This window comes from Hirundo rustica, chromosome 4 (assembly GCF_015227805.2).
Source record: "Hirundo rustica isolate bHirRus1 chromosome 4, bHirRus1.pri.v3, whole genome shotgun sequence".
In the NCBI taxonomy this organism is placed as follows: Eukaryota; Metazoa; Chordata; class Aves; order Passeriformes; family Hirundinidae; genus Hirundo; species Hirundo rustica.
Genome location: NC_053453.1, coordinates 56,792,049 through 56,817,144, shown reverse-complemented (window position 1 = coordinate 56,817,144; position 25,096 = coordinate 56,792,049). Strand labels below are relative to the sequence as shown.

General features: G+C 40.3%; 3 protein-coding genes across 5 annotated transcripts in view; 1 reads left to right on the top strand and 2 right to left on the bottom strand.

The window, feature by feature from the left end:
• SLC41A2 (solute carrier family 41 member 2) overlaps positions 1-10,778 on the bottom strand; it is a 44,772-nt gene extending 33,994 nt beyond the window's left edge. The window contains exons 1-3 of the mRNA XM_040061978.2: positions 10,710-10,778; positions 3,784-4,509; positions 2,466-2,573 (exon numbers count right to left, since the gene is read on the bottom strand). Coding sequence (XP_039917912.1) covers positions 2,466-2,573; positions 3,784-4,338 — 663 coding nt within the window. The 5' untranslated portion in view covers positions 4,339-4,509; positions 10,710-10,778. The remainder of the gene's footprint in view (positions 1-2,465; positions 2,574-3,783; positions 4,510-10,709) is intronic.
• Positions 10,779-13,796: 3,018 nt separating this feature from the next.
• NOPCHAP1 (NOP protein chaperone 1) lies at positions 13,797-17,526 on the top strand. Of its 3 annotated transcripts, none has more exons than XM_040062510.2 (4): positions 13,797-13,869; positions 14,526-14,612; positions 15,584-15,720; positions 16,876-17,526. In XM_040062510.2, the coding sequence occupies exons 1-4, from the start codon at positions 13,800-13,802 to the stop codon at positions 17,059-17,061; spliced, it is 480 nt and encodes a 159-aa protein (XP_039918444.1). In that variant the 5' UTR covers positions 13,797-13,799; the 3' UTR covers positions 17,062-17,526. The 3 variants fall into 3 exon arrangements, with proteins under 3 accessions (XP_039918444.1, XP_039918446.1, XP_039918445.1); XM_040062512.2 differs by lacking the exon at positions 13,797-13,869 and adding an exon at positions 13,959-14,014; XM_040062511.2 differs by lacking the exon at positions 13,797-13,869 and adding an exon at positions 14,248-14,310.
• A 30-nt stretch (positions 17,527-17,556) lies between these two features.
• Positions 17,557-25,096, bottom strand: part of ALDH1L2 (aldehyde dehydrogenase 1 family member L2) — a 31,659-nt gene continuing 24,119 nt past the window's right edge. Inside the window, exons 16-23 of the mRNA XM_040062509.2 lie at positions 24,861-24,948; positions 24,084-24,177; positions 23,724-23,820; positions 23,099-23,197; positions 22,202-22,367; positions 21,534-21,639; positions 20,337-20,536; positions 17,557-19,378 (exon numbers count right to left, since the gene is read on the bottom strand). Coding sequence (XP_039918443.1) covers positions 19,323-19,378; positions 20,337-20,536; positions 21,534-21,639; positions 22,202-22,367; positions 23,099-23,197; positions 23,724-23,820; positions 24,084-24,177; positions 24,861-24,948 — 906 coding nt within the window. The 3' untranslated portion in view covers positions 17,557-19,322. The remainder of the gene's footprint in view (positions 19,379-20,336; positions 20,537-21,533; positions 21,640-22,201; positions 22,368-23,098; positions 23,198-23,723; positions 23,821-24,083; positions 24,178-24,860; positions 24,949-25,096) is intronic.

Sequence of the window (25,096 nt, the reverse complement as noted above, 5' to 3'; positions counted from 1 at the left end):
CTTGCTTTTACTTCAAGATAGGTGTCTGCTGGGGAGCCAGACAGTGCAAATGTAGGCCAGAGAGGGGAAGATTAATCAGACAAGTGGGCAACAAATAACTGCTTAGATATACTCTGAATTAATCTTTTCCTTCTGTTCTTACCTAGGATGAGGATGACAGGACCAAAGGTTGGGTGGATAAAGAGAGTAGGGGTCAATGAAATCAATGGGAAGAATGCAAAAGTCAGAATGACCTTTTTCTGAGAGAACTGGCATGTAAATTACAGGTCTAGCAGTAAGCCATCACCTGTAACAGGTCTCCACAGCTTTGGTTTGGGTTTTTTTTTTTGTTGTTTGTTTGTTTGTTTGTTTTGTTTGTTTTTTGGGGTTTGGGGGGGGGGGTTTGTTGTTTGTTTTGGGTTTTGTTTTTGTTTTTTTTAATGTATAAAACTTAAATATAATCTTGTTAGCATACCCTTGATATTCAGTGATCTATATTGTTCTTGTCTTGAATAGGATTGTTCTCTGTTCATATAGGATATAGGATATCCACTGAACGTGCAGCCTGTGTTGTGGAAACTCCAGCAGCCTTCATGAGAGGGGGATCAGCTCCTGTCTTGGTAACAGCTGATGGATAATAAGAACCCAGGTCAGGAGTCACAGGGCAGAGAAGGGGTCTGTGTGACCCTTTTCCAAATGTCCCCTGAGAGCTGTGATGTTCACAAATCTGACAGCACTGGTGAGGATGGGGAATTCAGCCGCTGACCAACCCAAACAAGTTCTGGATTTGTGATCTGGCAAAGGTCCTAAGCTCAATTGAGAAAAACAATTAAAGATCACATTAACTGAAGCAGAAGTGGTGAAGTGTACTCCGACCTTCTTTATTTTAAGCCTTCAGTAAGGCACTGGAAGATCTTGGACTTGGTGTATTTCTCACTATGGTATAAAAGCAGTTTTAATCCTCAGGCCACAAATTGTACCAGTCACAAACAAATTAAGCAAGAGGTCAACAAAACCCAAAAGGTAAATAGACAAAAGCATTCATGCCTGACAATAAAGGCAGTAAGGTTTAAACACAAAACACTGTTAGGAAATGGTAAGAATTCCCAGAAAAGCAAGAACAATATAATCAAACAGAAAACAGGATTGAATGACTAAGGATGACGTTGATAAAGATACAATAGAACATGTCAATTCTTATGTATGAAAGTAATCAATTTCTATAATGGGCATGACACAAGCAAACCTTCCCAGGATTGCCAAGGCTATGCCCATCACAGTGTGCATTCAGGCAACACCTCAACAGAATGTGGCAATGACATTTATTAATGACAGAATGCTGGGAGACCTTGTCAGTACAAAGCATTGTAATACAATACAAAAACTGAATGTCCTTGAGGGTTACAGCAGCAAAAACTGCTGATAAAATTTAACAGTAGAAATGCAAGGTCGTGCACTTATGGACTAATATTTCTGTCAGCAGATGGGAGTAACAGCTGGAAATGAAGAAGAGCATAAATAATAGGGCATAGCCATTGATCACAAAGTGACTGATAGGTCTAAACCTGACCCTTCTAAGCAAGCAAGTACATAAAACACTACAAAGTTTCAAGAGCAATATTCTACAGAGACACAGTAAAATCTCAACTGGAGTTATGTACACCTTTGACCAGACATGTACTAGAAAAATTCGTTCAAGTAAAAGAGGCAGAGTGGGGGCCTTGCTGGAGAACAGAAACACTGCATTAGGCAGTTTTAGAGAGATACCCAGTACCGCTATCAGAAATAGCCTAGCCACATTATTAGACTGTTCTAATCACTAGTTATTCACACACACACAAAAGAGGTACACAAAGGCAATCTGACTTACTTAGACTAGAAAAATGAAGTGACAGAACATCCCCTGAAATGTAAAACCAGCTATAACAAATACAGGAGAAAGAAAATATAGAAAAAACCCAGTTATGCTACATTACACTCTTGCCACACACAAAAATAAGCAGAACCTCACCACAACGAAAATCAATAAGTTTGTTTAGCCAGAAAGCTTAAAAAAAAAAAAAAAAAAAAAAAATCTTGCCGTTTGATCAACAGAGGTCTGGAATAGCAATGTTACAAATGCTTTATTTTGGTGCCACACTAATGGTCTCTAAAAAAATGTGTTTAAAATATAGACATTTTATTAGCCTATTCTAAATCCCTCAAGGTCAAAGAGATCTCTCAGCCTTACACAGTACACCTGTAAATCTCAAAAATCTGCTTTATCTGCTCTGAATGATGAGTCGTGAAGTTTAGAAGTGAAGTTTTGATGTGTGGAGACAAGGTTCAGCTTTTTAACTCTGCCAACTTAATAACAGATGTAAACTGCCCCGTAACAGCCAGATGAAATCATAAACAAAAAACACTCATGTCTCAAGGATTTGTTTCCTTTTTGAAATGTTTTAAACATATATCTGAAGAGCAAAGAGGAAGAGAAAGTTACTTACAGCAGTTGACAGCCTGGATGCCAACGTCATTTCCAAATTTCCTTTGAGACCAAGAAGCGCAGGAACCAAGATAAAGACTTCACTAACATTCTTGAACACATCCCAGTGCTATACAAAGGATACAGTGAGAAAGATTTCATTGAAAAATTCCCTTTAGACCATCCACAAAGTATTAAAAAAATTCTGTAAATCATTACTTAACCCTCTAAAAAATTTTAATCCTTTTGCATTAGACCTAAAAGTCTGAAATCAGAACTGTTACCTATTTAGATAAAACTGATTTATGACTGCATATTACTACTTCAAAGATGAGAAGACTATAAGCAAGAGATACAAAATCTGGCCTTAAAAAAAAAAGTTGTAAAAAAGATGTCATTAATTTGAAATATTTGGTTTTCGTTAGTTAAAATAGTCCCAGATACTATGACTGCTCTTGAATTCTGTTCTCAATTTTCAATAATGTTTTCATCTTTTCCTTTCCAGCTGTAGAAACCTCATATAAAATCAGCAAGGAATTAATTTTCATATGAACAGAACCAGTAAGTAAAAAGCCTGTCTTTATTCTTTTACTTCTAAGTGTGAAATTTACAAGAGCACAGTTTTCCAAAACCCAGATTTTTAAAAGAAAAATATTTTCATTTTTTTAAGCATCAAGTCCTCAGTGCAGAAGTGCTGTGCTACTTTGTATGTCTTGTCAATCCATGTTTTTAATTTGTCATCATTTACCAACTTAAACTAAACTAACAAAACTATATTTTTTTTTTTTTATTGAGGGATATGCAATAATTTAAATTATTATTTTAATGAAAATAAAAGGATTCAATTAAAGCAACTGTACATAAAACAAATCGGTTAGATGTACATGAACAAAGCAGACTGGTGTCAAACAGCCCAAGGAAGCAGTAAAGTTTGTATGTTAAATTTTATTTTCCGTTATCTTGAGGTAACAAAGTCCCTTTCCATTGCAACTGATTGAAGTCCAAGCTTTCTTTACTGTCTTAAGATTTTGAGTGACAAAACTGTCACGTCTTTCTCCTATTTTAATTAACTTTGTGAACTCTTTAAGCGTAGCTAAAGAAATCCCTAAAGCTGAACGAAGCAAAACCAAACAAAAGAGGGGAAAATACACACAGGTTACTTTTGTATTGTATTTCTGTTCAAATATTGTGGTTATTTCAAACATTTTAATAAGCTTAGTAGCAGGACCACACACAGACCTCATTACGTCTCAGTATTGCAGACGTCTGCAACGTCACATGTTGGAACTACAGACGTCACAGACAACCTGTTAAAAAAGTCTTCCAAAGCAAATACCAACCTGTACAATATCCAAAACCATGCCAGCAGAAACAGTTCCAAATCCTGCTAGCAAAAACGGTACGAGTATCTGCAGTGCCATAATACTGCTCGATTCTTTGGGTTGTTTTCTACTTCCTTCCACGATGACATCTTCATTACTGTCACTGGAGAGAGCGTCATCCTGCAACATGGCATCTGTTTCTGAAGTGTCCATTGCATCACAGTAATTGTAACTGGTAAAATCATCGTATTTAGGGCTACAGCTGGATGGGCTGTGCCCACTGCTACCATGAAAGCTTGGTTCTGAGAAGTGATGGTACTCTGTGTGTTGTTCGGACCTGACATTAAAATTGTGTCCTGCTGGTTGCAATCCATCTTGCCAGACACCATTCACCTTCTTGTGTCTTTCCTCTTGGTTTATTTGGTAAACAACAGGAACCATACTTAAAAGCAGTCTCAAAAATCTATCAGACTGAATTGTATTAAGATTAATGGTCCAGTTTACAAAGCCTTCTCTGTCATGGACTTTGCTATTTGTTTTGGAGATGGTAGATCTGCCTTTACAGTTAGTCATAGTGCTACAGAAGTATAGGTTGAAAAGGTTCCTTAGATGTCAGCCAAGAAATCTTGCAGGTGAGTCACCAAGAGCCACACTTACACGTGGACCAAAATGTTTCTTTTTTGCAAGCAAAAGTGTTTTTTCATTGCTCTCAGATCTTCAACAATTCCATAGGCAAGACTGGATCTGCAAAAAAGTAGAAAGTATATATTTACTTCCAAAATATTTAAACTCTACACAATACACGAAAGATTGATTTAATTTTTCAGATCACAATCTTTTCTCTTCTCTGTTTACCCTGATTTAAGGTGAAGTTGTTTCTACTTTCACATTTCCATCATGGCAGGAAATTAAACAATGGTATACTGACAGTCTCAAGTCATTTCACATTCCCTCCATCAGAAGCCATTTTACCTTCCTTTTCTTTGATCTTCATGTTCTGGTAATTATAACTGTACTAGTTTACTAAAAGAACAGTCCTAATTTGACTCAAAAGTTTTGTTGACTTTGGTATTTATTACTAAACTCCATAAATACAAGTAAATGATTGGCATAAACAGAGAAACAAAGGTCAGGAAGTCTGTACCAGCATGATGCAGGATAACACAACTCCACATGACTTTGTATCTATACAAAGCTGTGAAAACACTTTACAGTCTGCAGGAAATGAAAATATTTTAGAGCTGGAGTATTTTTAATCTGCATTTCCTAAGAAACTCAGCCTCTTATGATCATATTTTTTATGTTATGATTCCTATACTTCCCTTCCCTCTGTTTCAAAGTTTTTAAGTCATCCAGTACTTCTAGAGAAATTTCAGATTGACTTCACAGGGAGTGGAGATGTCAAAGCTTTTAGCAACAAACAGCCTTGTAAGAGATCCAAGTTTGTGCTTTTGCTGTTCTTCAAACATTAGCTAGGATTACTCACTCCAATATGGCCAGAGCAAGTCGACTTCTAAATTCCTGCTGCGCACAGAACTACTAGATTTGGGGGTTTTGAGTGAAAAGATGACTCAGAAGCAACATGATGATCTTCCCTCTACCACTTGCTTTATCCAAGGGAGCTCTGACCGTGAAACAAATATCTTAAAAATAAAAATTATTATTTGATCTAGGAAGGAGCCAAGTTTTGCAAGAAACAGCAATCTTTTTGCCACAAGACCAACGGAGGAATTTAAGTAACCAAGATTCCTGCAATATCTTTTGCCACTCTGTAGCAAACTGTGCTACGTTGAACTTTCCAGTTTCTGTGCATAAAAACTCCTGGGCCTCAGTTCTGGTTCCCATACACTTTAATTAGGAATAAAAAAACCAACTTTTGCTGCTATCCCAGAGCAGCTTTAACCACAGGTCAAAATGGCGCACTGTTAAGAGCTACAGAAAGATAGAATGAGAAGAAGAAATTGAAGGATTTAATTTCACTCCCAGGAAAATGCACTGAGAAAATTTTCTGACAGCTTTAACAAGGCAGAGTCTGGCTCTCATTGCAGTTTCTCCCATATGTCCTCCAGTCACATCACCAGAGTGCTAGACCAGTGACTTCATGGAAATTATTCTTTGCTCTGGAACTCTGGCCAAAAATATTTGGGTTAATTATCCATATTTTTTTAACATATGGATTGTCCTCCTTTCAAATTTTTATATTTTGGGGGTTTTTTTACAAACAAATCCCTTGATTAGAATGTGATTTCATTACGTGTGTGAAAGTATTAACAAATAGAAGGCAAAAAATTAAAAGAAAAAAAAAGGGGGAACAGAAAAATTATTTGGTCAAGTTCCAAATGGAGGAAGAGGCTGGCGTGGATGGCTAACAATGAAATAGTACAAAGTAGTTTGGATGACAGCCATTTATATTTTTCCTACGACAAAGACTTAAAATGACAAAATGTGAACTTAATGATAAATGCTGGAAAATGAGAATTTAAGAAGATAAACTAAAAAATATAGAATCATAGAATTGTCTAGGTTGGAAAAGTATTGCATAGTATATCATACAGTAAAGAGTAATTGTTCTTTCAGAGCACACAAGAGAGAAGATAACTATGAACCCTTCATTTCCAAAAACCTGTTCCAACAAAAAATATTTTCTAAATGTCAACTGATGCATTATTTTCATCCTAAGTTACAGGATGCTAATAATTGCTGTATTTTCAGGGGTTTTTTTGTCCTTACAAGATGCAGCAAACCTTGTTTGAAGGAACAAGAACGTCCTGAGAAGTTTTATCATTGGCAAGAAAAACGCCTATGTTGTTGTGTTGTCAAGAAAATATATGGGAGCTAAAGAAGCAAGCTCTGCTCAAATAATTAATATGAAGAAAAGGCAGTTAGAATCTCAAAAATCTCTTTCTCAGTCTCTGTAGGAAGAGGAGGTAAGTGGTTCTGGCTGCTTGACATATAATCTGGAGGTTACAGAAAAAGATGAAGGACTGAGGGAAAAAAAAAAAAAAAAAAAAAAAAAAAAAAAAAAAAAAAAAAAAAAAAAAGGAGAGACAAAGACCCTTTGAGAAATCAGGAAGCAGCCTCAGATTTATCATAGCTAGCATATTATATATGAAATGAAAGGACACCTTGTCTTTGTCCCTACAGGCAAAACAGTTTATTTTCCTTCATATATTTTATAGCACATAACAATTACTGTCTACTACCCACCTCTCTCTCTCTCTCTCTCTCTCTAGCTCAGTCCTGCAATCATACAGAAACATAAACAACCACTTCTATAAACATAAACAAATAAGAAATAGAGCCATACCCTGCCACTAACTGAAGATGTGTTCCTGAAAAATCCAAGAGAGCAAGCCAATCCTACCCATAAGAATTAATACAACTGATACACACAGCAATTTAAAAAACACATGGAAACAGTATATGTGATGGCCAGGCAGAAATAAATGCTGTAGAAAATAGAACCACAAGCTGGGAGAGATCCTGACTTTTGGAAATGTAAAGCTGCTTTAGAAAAATCTCAGGTACTTCAGCTATGAAACTCAACACCTGATCATTATTGACATTTTTCCATCCTTCACCTTTGATTGGCTTGATTCATCTGAGAAAGATGAAATGACCAAAAAAATTAAACTGTTCAGGAAGAAGCTCAAAGAACTGTCTTCACTATTGCCCACAGAACTGTCTGCATTGTTTCAGACACACCTATAATGCTGTTCTCAAGAGCATGGGAAAGAAAATGCTTTTTCCATACTTCTCCTTGATTTAAAGAGCGTCTAGGATTAGGATTAAGGGACCAGATTCTACAGCTAAATTTGATCAGATAGATATTAGACTGCCAACAATTCATTTAAAGTGTGAACACAATAAATCACCATGACCTTTTAAGAACCTTCAGAAAAAAGGGGAAGGAGGAAGAATCAAGCATGAAATTTCTGTAGAGTAAACATTATGACAGGCTAAAACAAATACTGAAGTTTAGGTCTAGGGAAAATTCTGATTTCTTTCAGAGCTTAGCTAACAAAACCAATAGATAACATCTATCTAAATAATTCTGAGGGCTTTCACAGGACCTAAAGCTAATCATACCACAGTGAAAACCTGTTTTTCCTAAAAGTTGCCAACATTTTTTTACAGGTGGTCTTTTAAAGCATTAATAATCTCTACAGTGCACTTCTAGGCAGTCCACAATAAAATACCATTGTGTAAACATGCCTGTTTGAGAAATGCCTCTCAGGACAAGAACAAGCCTTGGAAAGGGATTCAGGAAAGTAATATGAAACTCTAACCAAATACTGAACTTTAACATTTTGCCATAATAAGCAAAGATGAAGCTGGATCATTCCCTGGCATGAAAGACTCTTTTTGTGTCTTCAGAGATGAAGCCAGACTCTTCTCACTGAAAAGATGAGAGGTAGCAGGCACAGATTGAAACAGTGGAAATGCCATTTGAACATAAGAAAAAGCTGGGGGGTTTTACCATGACAATGGCTGAACACTGGTTAAGACAGGTTCTGGAGACTCCATCCTCGATGATATTTGAAACCAAACTGGACATGGCCCCAAGCAACCTGTTCTTCTCGACCCTACACTGAACAGAGGCGGCTGAATAGAAAATTTCCTGAGATTCCTTCTGACCTCAGCAATTCTGAGATTCTGCAAAGTCGGAAATGTGAGATTGTAGGGGCGTTCTTTAAGTTCAGGATACAGGTGATAGAGGGATCTGCATGGCCTCTTCTCCACTGTCACGTTGTGTATACATACAAGTGTCAGTATCACATTGACACCCTTATCACAGCCATGGCTAATCATTTACATTAGTGTAGAGGGCATAACAGTAGAAAGGGAAAGCTACATCATATCACCTCAGGATTATAGAGAGTAAACGGGCTGTATTATCATTAACTATTCCATAGAATCCGGAAGCCAATGTGGTACGCTGGGCTTAGTTATACCAGATATTGAGTGTAGAGTGTAAAAGGCTGTAAAACATGCTGAAAATTAACAAATGTTGCACGCAAGGCAGATATAAGACCATGACATACCATTTTTAAGTATTATGCAGTAAACTGGATAACACCGTGTTTATTGTATAGCAGTTGCTGGTTAAATTAACAGCAAAATAAACAAATAACAAGAGGGGGGAAAAAAAAAGATTAAAGAATCTCCAGATGCCTTCTTGACAATAAGACACTGAAAGACCTGCCACCCTCAGGCTCAGTTTTCAGACAAGTTTGAGACTGCTGCATTCCACTTCCTGAACACAGCAGCTTTCGATTTTGGCCCCAAGGAAGAGAAAAGCAACTGTGAGAAAAAGACTTGGTCTGACTCTGCACTTTTAAGGCAACTTATCTAGAAGAGACCAAAACAGAGTGAAAACACAGCAGCAAGGCTGTGAAACTGTGAAATGTGGCTGGCTGTAAAATGACCCAAATGGAATACCAGCATGAAAAATGCCAGGCAAATCACATCCTTCAGCCCATCAAAAGCAGGTGGGAAAGTATGAAATGCAAGAGATAATGCAGTCCTCTAGATTAAGTAACCAATAAGTACTTACCAGGATGAATCCTAACTACTCTTTGGGATCCTGATTACAGGTCTCTACTGTCATCACCAAGGAGAGATTAATTACTTATTAACTCAGGCACTAGGATACAGACTTCCCATTGTTTTTGTGGATAATATCATACAGGTATTTGAAAAGAAAATGATACACTGTTATTTTTCCTCCTGAAGTGTCTACCAGGCATACTGCAGTATTTATGGATCCAGTTTCACAATCTCTTTAGGAGTGTAGATGTAGGGAACGCTGCCAAAACAGATTATCCTATCTGCTCTCATCTTTTTACCCATGTAACTAAACTGGTAACATAAGGATAACTAGACATGTATTCTAAACATTGCTAGGACTCTTCCTAAAGACGAAACAATTACTTCATTTTATATGGTCCACGTATTGCAGTGTGGTCTATAGACTTAGATTCAAATGTGAGTGAAGAAGACACACAACTATATTTTGGACAATGGGCTGGGGGAAGGAGAAAACGTAACATTCACCGAAACTAAAGAAATAGAGAACTACAACCTGAAGTTAACTGAGCTTTACTCAGAAAGCAGAAAGTAAAGTAGAATAAATCACAAAAAGCTCCTATGTTTTGGCAGAAAAGAACGGAAAGAGAATAAATGTGCCATCAGACGTTAATTACAACGCTTGTAAACAAAAAGACATATATGATCGTTGAAGTCTGTATGCGTGCTGTTCAGGTAGAGGTACCATACTTGTCTAGCACTTCATCTTCGGTGACAGAATTTGGCATATTTTTATGGGTGCAAAGGTGGGAATAGAACTGCTTGCACATACGGATGTAAAGAGTGCCAAGGAATAGGGGCTACTGGGAATGTCAGGCAGGTCCTGCGCACACACAGAGAAAGCAAAGAAAAGGCTCATTGTCCAGGCTACCTGGAGCAGCGCATCATTACGCGCACATGCTGAAACGCGCTGCGGGCTCTGAGGAGCGCAGGTACCAAACGGGCGGCAAACGCGGGGGCGCGGGCGGCCGAAGGCGCGGCAGCATCCGCGCTCCGGGCGCACGACACCGGCCCTGCCGGCGAGCAGGGGAGCCCGCCCGGCGCCGGCGGACAAGGGCGGGCGGGAGCGTCGGGGCCCGCAGCACGGGGAGGGCGAGCCCCGCGGCACCCGGGAACGCCGGCCGGGGCGGGCGGGTGGCGGGCGGCACCCGGCGCACCCCAGCCCCGGGCGCCCTGGGCAAGCCGGCATCGGGACGGGCCGGCGCGGCGCTCGGGGGGCTCCGCCAGTCGCCGGGAAACTTTCCCGCCCGCGGCCCCCGCCGCCTCCCCCGGCCCGGGTCGGCGGGTCCCCGGCCCGCCCGGCCCCGCCGCCCTCGCTCCCCGCGCCGCCCCCTCGGGCCGCGCCCTCCCCTCACCTGTGCGAGCGCGGCGCCGGCAGCGCGGCGGGGTCGCGCTCCATGGCTGCGGCGGCGGGAGCAGCCCGGCGGCGGTGACAGCTCCGCGCTAGGTGAGCGCCGCCGCCACTGAGCAGGCGCGGAAGCGGGCGGCCCCCGCGATGATGTGGCCCGTGATGCGCACAGCCGCCGCCGCCACCGGCCGCTCCGAGCCGCCGCTGGGCGGGGGAGGGAGGAGCCGAGCGCCGCCGCCCCTGCGACGGCACGGGGCGCCGTGCCCGGGGTCGCTGCCAGCCTGGCCCCCGGAGCGAGCTCCCGCCGCCCGACGCCCGCCGCCCGGCGTCCCCTTCCCGCTGCCCCCTCCCGGCTCCTCGGCGGCAGCGGGGGACGAAGCTGCACCCCCGCCGGGCCCCGGCTGGTGCCCCGCAGCCCGGGGAAACAAAGCGCCGGGGAGTGGGGCTCCAGGGCGCTCCCCCGGCAGCGTCGGCTGTGGCCGTGCCTTTGCTTCCACTCGCAGAAGCTTTCTTGGCGACGTAGCGCACGAGTCGCCGTTTTGTACTGACTCCCGACTGCCAGCTACCAGGACATTGTCGCTCTTTCCTGCCAGTTGGCTAAAAGCAGCGTCCTCAGGAATCCAAATTTTTAAACTGTTTGGGTCAGTTGGAATATCCTTGTTGTTGCCCAACTAGACTGTACACCCTGCAAACAGTGTATAAGTCTGGGAGTTCCTGCCTTGACACCAGCTGCCTCTGTTTAACTAAGTATGGAGCCAAGGCCTCGCTGGACTCCTGTTTTGCAAAACACTTGATATTAACACTTGATATTAACACATTAAAACAGTCAAGTCAGTTAAATTTGTCCATTTATTATCAGTACTAGTATTACTCCTCAGTTGTTGCTCAACACTTTGAAGTGGTGAGGATGCCTTAAGTGAAAGGTGAAAGGGAAGAAAGAAGATGAAAAGAGAAGATTTAATGATGGTGACAGCAACCAAGCCTACAGCATCCCTTTTCCTGTCTACAGAGAGGAAAAAAGCACGGGCATGTTACCAAGTGTCTGCCATAAATTGGAGCTAGCTGCGGTGGGCATACGTGGAATAGCAGAAATTTTAACGCAGCAAAATGTATTTGTAGGACTGGGGCCAAAACATTCTGTGCTATGAGAATGAAACATACAGGATCAGCTTGAACACTCACATCACTCACGTCAATACCACCTAAAATGAATTAAGTAGCCCAAACCTCGGAGCTAATATTTCAGCTGTCTCAAGCCTGTATTTATTGGGGATTTGAGCTGCAGATAACTGTAGCTTCCCTACCCTAGGAGCAACCTACATATCCATGGCCTGTGTGTGCTCAGGTGTTAGACAGCATGGATACTTAGCTGGGCTATCTTACAAATCAGATAAAGATCACATCCCAAACCTGAGGTTTGGGAATAGCACCTGAGGGTGCTATTTCTGGCTTTTCTAATTGCTTGTTTGGTTATCTTGGGCAATCACTTCATCACTCTCTGCTGCAGATTCCTTGACAGCATTTTATGCCCCACCCTCCATGGAAATTGCATAATACACATGGATGAAATATATTTGAGGTTCACACACTATTATTTTAGTTGTGTACAGATTCAGAAAGACTCACTTTTGAGGCCCAAGGCAAAAACCTCAGCCCTCAAGATTTTTCAATCATTAAAGCTAGCAGGATTTTTCTGGGAAATGGAAATTCTGGAGTGTAGTTGGGGAGAAAGGTGCAAACCAGGTAGCAAATTCAGTGGAATGGCACTGGCACTGTGGGTGGGCTGGGGAAATAGCAGAGGACATTTGTTTGGGACAGTCTTTCAGGAAAACAGCAGGGTGGTCTGTTGCTTGAGGCCTTGCAGAGGTTTGCTTCTTACTGATGTTAATTCCAACATACCGGGATCTGGGTGGTTGTATGGTTGGGTTTTTTCCTGTGTCCTTTGCAATGAGGGCCTATAAACACCACTTACCTGATTACTACTTTTTCTCATTTTCATCTTGGACTTCCTATCTTGTTTCTTATGAACCATTCAGTTTTCTTTTTGCAGTTTTCACATTGTCTAGATGTGAAAGGACAGAATCTGCAGAAAAAAGTCCTGAATAACAGGTTGGCCAGTGTGAGCTGAATTTGATGGTTGTGTAAGTTTCTTTTCTAAAGGATGATTAAAACTCCCTCAGGCTCTGATATTTAATTTTAGATTCATTTATCAAATTCTGAAAATGAAAAGGTGAGATTTTTAGGAGACAAGCAGCTACGGGCAGGCGTTCAGGTGGCTCTACCTGCTGGCAGCTTGGTTCCACATGCTCATGGCTCTTCACGGTGATGACATCGACATTTTGTGCCAAATCACAGAATCAGTCAGGTTGGAAGGGACCATAGTGGATCATCTGTTCCGACCTCCCTACTTAGGCAGGGTTATCCTTGAGCACTTTGCACAGAATTGTGTCCAAACAGTTCTTGAATATCTCCAGTACAGGAGACTCCACAACGTCTCTTGGCAACCTGTTTCAGTGCGTGGTCACCTGCACAGTGAAGTTCTTCCTCATGTTCAGGTGGAACTTCCTGTGCATCAGTTTCTGCCTCTTGTCCTGTTGCTCGGCACCACCATGAAGAGCCTGGCTCCATCCTCTTGTCACCCTCCCTTTACATACTTACGTACATTGACGAGATCTCCTCTCAGTCATCTCTCCTCGAGGCTGAACAGGCCTCCAGCTCCCTCAGCCTTTCCTCTAAAAGTGATGCTTCAGCTCCTTAGTCATCGTTGCTGCCTTCGCTGGGCCTGCTCCAGGAGCTTCAGGAGCTTGTCCTGAGGAGCGCAGAACTGGACAGAGCACTCCAGGTGTGCCTCACCGGGGCTGAGCAGAGGAACGACCTCGACCTGCTGGCTGTGCCCTTCCTAATGCGGCCCAGGACGCCGCTGAGCTCGGTGCACTTGTCCCCGCTGCGTTTCAGAAGGTTCTGCGGGTTCCAGGGCGGTCTCCGCGGCTCGCCGTCCCCGCTGCCGCGCACGGCCGGCGCCGGTGTTCCTCCCGCCCGGCAGGGGGCGCGCCGCCGCCGAGCGCGCGGGCCGCTCCCCTTCCGTGCGGGCGGGCGCATGGCGGGGCCCGGCGGCGCGGCGGGGCCGGCGGCGTCCCGGGAGCTGCTGGACGTGGGGCGCCGGCCAGGTGAGTCCGGCACCGGCCTCCGGCCAGCGGGGCTCGGCCAGGCAGCCCCAGGGAGGGGCTCGTCGGGCTGCCGGCGATCCACGCGTGATTCCATCCCGCGTGTATTGAGGAGCTGCTTTCTCGGGCGGGGCTGCGGTAATGCGAAGTAAATAAGCGAGGAAATCCGCGTTAAAGTATGGGCGGTCGTAACGACGTTTTTATGAGACCGAAGAAGAAAAGTTAGAAAGATAGAACGCTTCTCTTTAATTAATGATGCCGGGCGGATCGCTCCATTCGCGGCCATAAGTATTAATGAGGATAATGAATGCCGAACTCGCCGACGCGAGTTTGGGTTTTACGGCGCTGCTGCTGCCCACAGGACAATTGGCACCGGGATTTAAATCAGTGCGACTGGCGCGCCTCAGCGCCCACCTCACCGTGCCTCAATGTGGGGCGTTAGAGGTTGTTTTTCTAGGAGTTATAACTCAATCAATCTTTGCCTCATAAAACAGCTTAAGGAACTTTAGCTTAAACTTAGGAGTGTGTGAGAGGTGACCTGCAGGGTGACACCCCTGGCCGATGTAGCCCAGTATTTCTTCCAAGAGCAGCAAAAGCAGGTGACAATTACGGAGAGTTTGTCAACTTAAGCACTTCAATACCTGTTTCTTTGTTTGCAGGCCTGGAAGACATTTTGCTGATTAATTCGAAATGTAGCAGCAAGAAGGCCGCAGCTTTACAGACGGTTAAGGTGCCAAGGAGCAGCGGTAAGTAAGGAGCAGCTTGTCCCTGCAACTGTGTCAGGTAGCAGGTAACATTTGTGACGCAGCTTTTGCTTCAGCGCCTTTCTTGAAAAGGTAAAGGGAGAAGCTTTGCTTTTCAGTTTCTGCGGGTGGTAGGTCCTCCTACCATTACAGTTCCATGTCCCACTGGTGAGTCACGTAACTGCTGCTGCAAAATTAGATCTCGCAATGAAAGGCATTACAGCTCTAAGTTTCAGGGACAGATTGTTCTTTCTCAGTTGCTTGGGCTTCTTATCTCTTTTTGGAAGTAATTTCTCTGTATGATATATTTATTGTATAAAAAGCATTTAATTTAAAGAAGACTCCTGATAAATTTGTTTTGTTTTGTGATTGAGATGAAATTTAGAAAGATTGTTATATCAAATTCTTTGTTGGATAAAAGTCTCTACAAAGATGGTAGTGTTTAAAAGGTAGATTATAACTGTTAGGCTTTTGTGGAGCTCACCTGGAATAGTACCGCTTCTTAAAGAAAGAAAACTAGCGTTTGGCTTATCTGCATATATGGAACAGTTTGTTTGAAGAAATTTTGGAGGTGAAAATACTGTTTTCCTCCATGGAAGGGATATGAGTGTGATTCTTCTAATTCCATTCATTACCTTAAAATTCATGTGAAGTCCCACTAAGCTGTAGAAGATAAGTGCTTTATACTTCAACCTGGAGCTTCCATCTCTCTCCCACCATCTTAATTTCAGAGTTTCTTTTGTTACTTACGATGACCTTTCATTAGTCTATCGCAACATCTGCTACAACTAATTTTTCCATCTTCTTTGAGACCTTTAGTCTATACTTAATTATTGTAGACAGCTGGAAATTACAGTTGAAATGGAATATGTTTAAGGGCTCATATCTGAGGTATAAATGTGAACACCAATGAGCATCTCTTTGACTTTATATATATATATATGTGTGTGTGTGTAATAATTGTTTCTTTTCAGTTTTGGACCGAGTACAGAGCTTTTTACCACGGCTGGCCCAGGCAAATGATGAGCTAAAAAAAAAAATGGTAACAGCACCTGCTCATCAGTTTGATATTGAACATCTAGACAGCGAAACAGAAAAGGTTATAGAAATGGTAAATACTTTTTTTTTTTTTTAATTTAAGTATCAACCTAGATGGAATTAAAATAACTCTCTGATCTTGGAATGAGTAATATGATAGATAAAATTAAGTCTTTACCATTTTCTGTGAAGTCTTTACCATAGTCTGTGATCTGCTGATTCAAAGCACAGCTATAATAAAGATGCTTATTTGGTTGAAGTTTACGTCCTGGTTTTTGTACTTGCACAATTTAATAACTGCAGATAAAGTAGTTTAAGAATGCTTTTGAATCAACAGCTCTGAATCAAAAGTCACAAATTGTATTTTAAATGTCTCCTAGGTGTTTTGGTTTAGAAACTGGACAATATAAGGCCTAGTAAAGCATAACAGAAGCCTTAGTGTAAGAGGCTTTCAGCTCTGCTCTGCTCTGTTGGTGTTTTTAGGAATTGACTAGATCTTGGGTTTAGGAAAGTTGTTAGTGTTGTTGTGATCCTCTGTTGCTGGTATTTGTCTATTTATTTAGTCACATAATTATTTTCTTTCTGGTTTTAACTGAAGGGCTGCAGCCACATTCTTATATAAGAAAACTTTAATATGAGGGTGATATATGTGCATGACCAAGCCAAATGCCTTCTGGCTAAGGAGACCTCAAAAATTATGGCTCTGTGTATGGACATATGAGATCCCTTCAAAAATATCCTGGTGGTTTAAACTGCTTGCTGTTTTAGAGTAGTTGCAATGCTCTGAATATTATTACATTATAAAATATGAACTTTATTAATAAATATTTATCTACATGTACTAAATTATTTCATTTGAATTTTTTACTGATAAGTAGTTTTGATGCCTGCTGCTGATCAGTTTAAATATCTGATTTAGACTATCTGAGTTCAGCGATTGACTCAGTTCTTTCTTTGATAATGATATAAATAGCACCTTAGATTTGCTATGGGCCCATATAAATTGCAATTTAAATATTTAGGTATCTTCATGATCATCATAATCCTAGGAAAACCCAAGTCTTTTTTTATTGTGATAGTGGTTTTCTTATGGTAGTAGGCTGTTTAATGTGTTTGCCTTAGTTTTACTCCAGTGATAGAAGTGCTGTAGTATATATATATGTATATGTGTGTATATATATATATGTAGTATATATAACCATGTTAACCAAGATCTTTTTTTTTTCAGAATGTGGCTGTAGTTGAACTGAGTGATTCTGATACAGATGAAGAGTTGCTGACTTCAGAAGATGACTCTGAATCTGATGAAGATGACTCTGTAACTGATGAAGTGACAGTAGACAACATTAAGTTTCCTAAACAAAAGGGAGAAAAGGGCAAAATAGAAATTTTGGACAGCAAAGCAAATGAGTAAATCCATTTTATTTTACTTTAAAAAAAACCCAAACCAATCAAGTAATGTTTTCTCACTTTGAAGAGCTGGCCCTTAAAAACACTTTGTTTCCGAGTGTAGTATCTCTCAGGATCCTGTGAAGTGCTACAGTTTATATGGTGGAGAATTCAGGATCCATTCATGACTGGGGAAGGCTGGATTTCTGAAGAATTAAGTGTGATTTGATTCATCAAATAACAAGAAAATGCACTTCATAGTAGATTACATGAAGAAAACAGCTAGAGTAAGGGGCACTTGAAAGTTTAAAATTCTTGATCTGTTGCTTTTTTGAAGAAAGATTTTTTTTTTTTTAATAGGAAGATATAAGTTTTTACTTCAAAGGCAGGAAAGAGTTAACTAGGAAAAAAGCTTTGGTTTTTATATTCCATGTCCTGTGAAGTGTTATGTACACTTTTTTCAATATTAAACATGATCTTTGATGCCTCAGAGGTATGTCTGCATTGCATTGATGACGGTGACTGCTGAACACTGGAGCCGTGGCTGAGCTCATTCCAAGCTGAGGACAGCCATGACCAGAGAGTTCAGCAAAGGATTATTTACCCTGTGTGCCTGCACTGACCTGCACACCAGCATGGGAAGGTTTCAGGCTCCTGTGGGAAACCTTTGTGGCTGTGGTGCAAACACCCTCCATACTCAAAGGATCAAGGCTGCCTCTGGGGTGTTATGATAGCTTTAAGCTACACTTCTCATCCCCCAATTTCCCTGCCACGGTTCCAATCCCCATTTTGTTAACAGCTGTCACTGACATAAGGATGAAAAGATAAGTTTTCAGCTGGCCTGTACTTAAGTTGAGTTGACACAATTGTGAAACCAGAAGCAGTGAAAGTGTTTCCCATTCATGCTTACCTCTGATTGATCAAAATACAATGGTTTGGGCTATTATGTTAGTTCATAGATCAGTTTGCATTTCAGAAGTATCTGTCATGCTCCTGGATGTCATTGTTTCTTAAAGAAACTTCGTCTTTTCTACACCATTAAAGTAAAATTTTCTGTACTGTATTTGCTCAAATATTAAACTTAATGTCATGACTTGAAACCTGCAGTTATTTATAGAATTTATTTTGAATCCTGTACTTAAAGTTCTAGTTTTCATACCTGTTTCTGTAGTATTTATGGTAAGAAATAACAAGGATTCTGGTCTTTCTTTTACAATGTGGCCTAAATATAGGAAGGAGACATGATTTACTGATTAAACCGTGGAATATTTTAGCGATGTGGAAGGATGGGGTTCAAAGAATCAGACTGCTACCTTTAATAGCAGCCAACACATAGATGAAGTTTGGGTGGTTTTGCATTCTAAAAGCAAGGAGTCTCAACAGGCTTAATTAAATAAGGTCTCAATCTATAGAAAATCTCTTCCAAACTGAAAAAAGTTTGAAAGCCAACATCTGACCTTGGTCATTTTACAAGGGCTTTTCCCACTGATTAAAAAGAACCCAAAAGTGTGAAATACAAAGTAATAATCATGCAGTATGAAACAGGGATTACAGTCCATGTGCACAGACACAAAAAGTGATTTTAATCCATTAATGTAACCACCTTTCGAATTGCAGGCAGATCACAAATTCCGTATCAACAAAAATGTAGAAAATATTTTCAGTACCTTTAGCTTGATATGCATAGTTTAACACCAATATTGAGCTCTGTATGTACTATACAAAGATCATAGTAAGTGCACTTCCTTGCATTGATTTACTTCTTATGGCACAAAGGTTTTCTGTACTGCTGAAAAGTCACCAGAGCAGTGTTTAATTGCTACCGTAAAACCTGAACTGCTTTACAGCAAAAATGGCATAATTAGAGTATTTTAGTTCAACTTTAGAAGCCTAATGACTAAGGATTTAAAATGATCATGTAAACATGTCACAGAAATATGAAGTAGGTATGCGAGAACTTATTCTTCAGTTCTATTTAAAAAAAAAGAAACTGAATCATATTCTTGGGGGCTTTTTGCGAGGGGAGGATGGGGGAAAATTGTGCTACCAGCTCTTGCTGCTACATAATCTAAATAACTTCAGGGTGATTTACAAAAGACATGGTCTGTCAGACTAAAATTTGGACCTAATTTATAGAAACTTATCCATGGAATGAGTATTTTGTCTTGGTTTTTTTTGGTTGTAGCACTGCAGGCAGCATATCCCTTGGTGTGGTATCAACTGCTTCACGTAGTCATCAAGGTTCAAACTCTGCTGAAAGTCTACTTCCCAAGTGAAGCTGTTACTTCAGTACTCCACAGTGATGGCTTTGGTTCTGAGATATTCATGAAGAGCTTCTTCACCTGTATAAGCACAATATTCACCTGTTAGAACAACAGCTAAATGAATTTTGTCAGACTATAAGTGTTAAGAAAGAAATTGGAACGCTGCAGCCAATATTTGAGTCCTTAAGGAACAATGAAAACTCATTACCTTCCCACTGTGATTTATGGAGCTGGTTTGACAAGAGGTCAGACCCAACAGATGTGGAAGAAAAAGGAGCTGAAATTTAACAAGCAGCTCCTGAAGCAGCAGCAGTCTTTAGATGGCCACTAGGGGCCCATAGCTGAATTTATGAACTTTTGTTTCTCCTCTCTTAAGGGTCTTAGGTAGAGAAGCTGTGTGAAAATCAGTAATCTTTTTTTCTCTGACACCATCACTCATTTTGGTTTCAGGAAATGTCTTTGGAGATTCCAAAAACAAAAATCTGTTGTGTGAATGAAATTTGGGGTTCCTTTTTTCTCTGACATGAAGCGTAAACTGTCCAGACTTGTGAAGCTTCTTTGACAGAGTGGACTTCACTTTTCTAAAAAGTTGTTTTGAAAAGAAAATATTTTTAATGCTTTTCTTTTTTTGTGGCTGTTGGCAAATGCTGGTGACATTTTAAGTTATAAAAAAGTTTCCCATGCTCTTACTTAGAGGAGAGACCTAAATTAGGGTCTGAGGGAAAAAATACTTGGGCCAATACCATTGATACTTGACAGCAGAGCTCTGGACAAGCTGTAAGTTATTTGTTTGCTCTCAGAGCAGTTGGAGAGGAATATTCTGTGTTAATTAGCAGATGTACAGGAAAGGCTGAATGGGAGTTACTGAAGTGGGAATATTTAAGGGAAGGAGAGGAATTGGATTACTGTAATTGCAGGAATGTAGGAGATGCAGGAAATGCCCCCATAGCCCATGTTTTACTACACTGTACCCAGGCAGTGCTTCTTTTGTTGATTAGGACTCTCAGACAAGAAATGAGGGAAGGTGATAACTTACCTAAATCTTTCCCAAAGCCAGAAAGCTTAAATCCACCAAATGGTGCTGCCACATCAGTTTTGTTGTATGTGTTAATAAAAACTGTCCCAGCTTCTAGCTTTTCACTGATGTAGAGAGCTTTGTTTATGTCTTTTGTGAAAACTCCTGAAGCTAAGCCATATTCTGTGGCATTTGCCCGTCGCAATACTCCATCGACATCCCTACGAGGGAAAGAAATTATTTTACTGCAACTGGGTAAAATAAACAAGTGTTAGCAGCCTTCCACCTTCAGTGTCATTGAAGCAACTTTTCACATGGCCTTTCTTCTCCAGTGAGCTTTTTTAAAGGTGACTAATTAAAGACAAATCTGTGTGTCAATCTGACAGATCCACAAAAATCCAAACCCTTGTTTCAAGTTTGTGAAGCTCATAACCTCACATTTCAAAGGTTAATATCTACACTGAGAAATGCCACAGGAAATGTTGCTACTGTACAACCTGGGAATTTGAGCAATATAAAAATGCCTGTAAAGCAGGGCATGGCAGCAGATGATGAATCAGTTTGCTAAATTTTTATCCAGCTTTAATGTTAACGCAGAATAAAAGCCAGAATTTAAACTGCTGTCAAGACACAACTTTTCAGGCCATTTCCAGAATGCTACTTTCTAGCTGCATCTCATCTCCATACAGCTTCAAAAATCAATAGAAGTTTAAAACTTTAAACAAGTCCCCTAAGACTACAGAATTTATGGAGGTGAAGTGTTGTCTACATGGCTGGTTCTTAACTTTATTATCAAACTGCAGAAGATGAAACCTGATGGAAATATTTATGTGAAATTTCTATATAGGGTTTTAATCTCATCTGTATGTTAAATAATTCTTATGATCTGGAATGAAAGTTATTAGAAATGACCGTTTACAAAATACAGAGAGGAATTTTCATTTGCAACAGTTATGTGCCAGTGTTACACAATACACAACACTGCAGTCTTCTGTAACAGGAAAAGTAAGTAATTCCACTGGGAAAAATACACATGTTGTAATTTGATCAAGCTGTTGCAATTAACACACAAACTTCACTAAAACATTTCACTGAATACCACTAGGTATTCAGATTGGTCTAACAATATTTAACAAAACACTGTGTATGCTGTCACTTCTTCACTTAGGGTGAAAATGAGAAAATGAAGTTTCTAACAGTAACCAGAGGAGAACATACCCATTTTTAAATTTAGAGATGACCATCACAGGACCAAAGGATTCTTCCTGGGCAATATACATATGATCTTCAACATCCGTGAATACAGTGGGTTCCATGAAGAAACCTAAAGAGAGGATAGAGCAGCATTTGAACAAGGTAAAAGTGCTTAAGGGTTTGCTGTCATCCAGGCCATTTCTGTCCCATACTTTGAGGTCATAAATAACTTGCATCTTGAATTAGAAGATAGATATGAATGAGGTATGAATGGAAATGTGTGCACTTCAAGAGAAATAGCAGGTAAAAGGGCAAAAATGTGGCCTGTATTGATCAGTGACAACATGTGCTGTTCCCTGCCAGGCTGGAAGGTCTGTGTGCCGCAGCCCAGGTGACTCCCTGGGGGAAGACCCTGTACTCTGACAGCAGGAACACAAGATTACAGCAAGTCAGCGAGAGGCCAGTGTTTTTCTTGCTACCCACCAAAAAGAAAAGATTGCAATACCTAAATTGAGATCGCATACCTCATTTGCACAGCTTCTCATAATATGAGACTTGAAAGCTTTGTGGTATCATGGGCTTACCTGGTACTGTTCCCATGACACTGCAACTCCACAAAATACAGCTGAGACAATCGTGACAGCTCTTGCATAAAGTGTAAAAGTTCCAAACCCATCTGGAAAGTATTTTACCTGGTCTACATACTTGTCTTCCTCCGTACACTAGAGTGGCTCCTTCTTTTACTCCAGTTTCACAGTATTGCAGCAGCTTTTCCAAATGTGCCTTGTGGTTTTGTGGACCATGATCTGTAGATCTGTCAAGTGGGTCACCAATTTTCATCTTTTTTATTTCTTCAACCTATGAGTTACCCAATTAAAATGAAGTTACATAACACAGCAGTATTATTAAAGTGACCAGAAATTTGGAATATTGCATTTTTTAGTGTTATGAAGATTGAATCTAACAAATTACTGCATTCTTAGATATAATGCTTCTCACTTCTTAAAATGAGGCTTTGTCTTTTGTTTCATAATCTCTAATTACTTCTGAAAGTTTTTGATGCTTTGTTCATGTGTATATTCTCTTCTGCTATTAAGATAGGCACGTAAAACGTTAACTTTTTTCAGTGGTAAATTACTTAAGACAGTGACTTCCTGTTCTTAAGCAAAATAAATGAATTCTCCAGTGACAGAGCATGGCAACGACTGGATTTTAATAGGGACCTTTGTATTATTCTAGCTATGCTTCCAACATTCCTTTTTATTTTAACTTTACAGGAGTCTTCTTCAATCACATTGACCTGAGCTCAGTTATTTTTTGTAATCTTGTTTTCCTAGTCAAATACGAACTATCACAGAAGGTACAATATCTATTTAACTATCACTTATCTGTGCATTACTGGTGCAAATATCTCCCTTCAGTGCTTCCTTTTAACCCTGTAAGAGGTTCCTGAGAAGCAACACTTTCTATCATAAGCAATAGTGAGAAACTGAGCAGTTGAAAATAAGAAACACAAGTGTCTATAAAACTAGTGGATCCTTCTGCCACAGTAAAACATATGCCTAAACTTTAGTCCTTGAATATCTTACCACTTTTTTAACAAACTCATCATGAATTGATTCTTCCACGAACAGCCTGCCAGCTGCAATGCAGTTTTCTCCCTTGTTGAAATATACTGCTCCCATACCCTGATCAAGAAGAAGAAATTAATATTTATATGTATTTTGTTCCATCTCCTTCCATTCTGTTCCCTTAGGTTGCATGCAGTGTTTGTGACCCCAAAAGTTTGATGCTTTATGTAAAAGGATATCACAAATGCAACATCTTATTTATGAATTTTGAACACAATTTGGCTGGTAGGGAAGGTGGATTATGATGATTGATAGTTGACACATCATTGATTCATTAACTAAATCTATATGGCGATAGGGTACTCAATTATTTGTTTTGTTGTAATTTCTAATGTATATTTCTTGTAGTACTGCCTTTTTGGGGCAGCACAAACAGTTACATTTTGCTGGCATGAAGAAATATCTGAGTCTGTTTTCTAACAGATCTCAAGGCTTTTCATGCAAAGGATCTGGGGGGGTGGTGGGGAGGGGGGTGTTTGGTTTTTTATTGGGGGGGGGGTTGGCAAGTCAAGACAAATGTTGCAATACTGTGAGGTGTGAGCCACAAAGGCTTTGAATAAATTTTACTTCAAATTAACATCACCATTTTTACAGCTCTGTCAAGTTCACAGTCACTGAATATGATCAATGGTGATTTGCCACCAAGTTCGAGAGAAACTTTCTTCAGGTTAGCAGCTGCACTGTAAAAAATAAATAAAAATAGTCATATAAACCCAAGATAGTCATTTAAACCCAATTTTTAATATCTTTTTCCATTATTTCCTTTGAATCATAGCTAGTGAAAATGTATAAAGCCCTATTGTCCTTAGTAGAATTCTACATAGTGGTAAACAACCATAGGTAGTTATGCTTTTTCATTACTGCTACATGCCCAGTGTATCTAGTGAGATACTTCAGAACCAGACTAAGCAGGGTTTATCTAGGAATCTATTGCTGAGAGTACCTCTTCATGATCTGTTTGCCAGTTGGTGTTGAACCAGTGAATCCAACTTTGCGAACATCTGGATGTTCAGAGAGGTGCTGTCCCACTAAGCCACCTGTTAGGGTGAGGAAAGCAATGTAACTGGATGGTACATGGACAATTTTCACTACTCCAGCAGCAGCGCTGCAACACACTTGTGTGTGCTTACACCACAAATTAAATACAGTATCTCATCCTTATTTATATTTGTAGATTTATTCCTATGACTTCAAAAAACTTGGAGCCCATTAGTGTCTCCAAATGCTCCCATTTGTCTGGACCAAAGGGCTTCTGAATGTTCCACTGTAGGTGGAATAATCTAATTTGTAACCAAGCCTGACCCATATCATTACTTTGTCACTTTTCTTCCTTTAGGGGAAGGAGGAAAATGGTGACATCAAGCAACACAGGGTGGACTATGAATACTCTTGCTCTACAGTCTCACAGTCATATCTGATGGTATAATTAGGAAAAAAAAATGAAGCTTAACAATGAAGAGAAACATGTTTCTCTTCAATACATTCTTTTCCAGAGTGTTTGTGTCAATTGTGTGGACTTGTAAAGGGTCTAGGCTGACAGCTCCTACCACTAACTAAAGCCAGATTTTTCCAATTCTCTTCTGGAAACGTGAAATTGCTGCACAAAAAATGCAAGCCTAGTCCCTATGAACATACCTATGTAACAGGTCTTCAAAAATGTGAAGAAGTTCACCAGTTTTAGCATGACCTCTCCTAGAAAAAAGATGAGTTGAAGTTTTACCTGAACCAGGCAGAATATTTATAACGCCTTTAGGAAATCCAGCTTTAGCTGAGAGTTCTGCAAACTTCAAGGAAGTCAGAGGTGTGACCTAAGTAGAAACATTTAGATAAAGTTTCCTGTTTTAATTAAATGCATGATGATACCTTTTACATTCAATACATCTTAGTTTTGATACCATATTCACCTTCTTACAGTATTGGCAAATTAGAAGTGATGGCTTCTCATGGAAAATAATT

Bases quoted from the DNA above. Each gene is read 5' to 3' on its own strand.
- NOPCHAP1 (XM_040062510.2), top strand. From the start codon at position 13,800: ATGGCGGGGCCCGGCGGCGCGGCGGGGCCGGCGGCGTCCCGGGAGCTG. The intron at 13,870-14,525 runs GTGAGTCCGGCA...CTTTGTTTGCAG, and splicing joins GGACGTGGGGCGCCGGCCAG to GCCTGGAAGACATTTTGCTG. The intron at 14,613-15,583 runs GTAAGTAAGGAG...GTTTCTTTTCAG, and splicing joins TAAGGTGCCAAGGAGCAGCG to TTTTGGACCGAGTACAGAGC.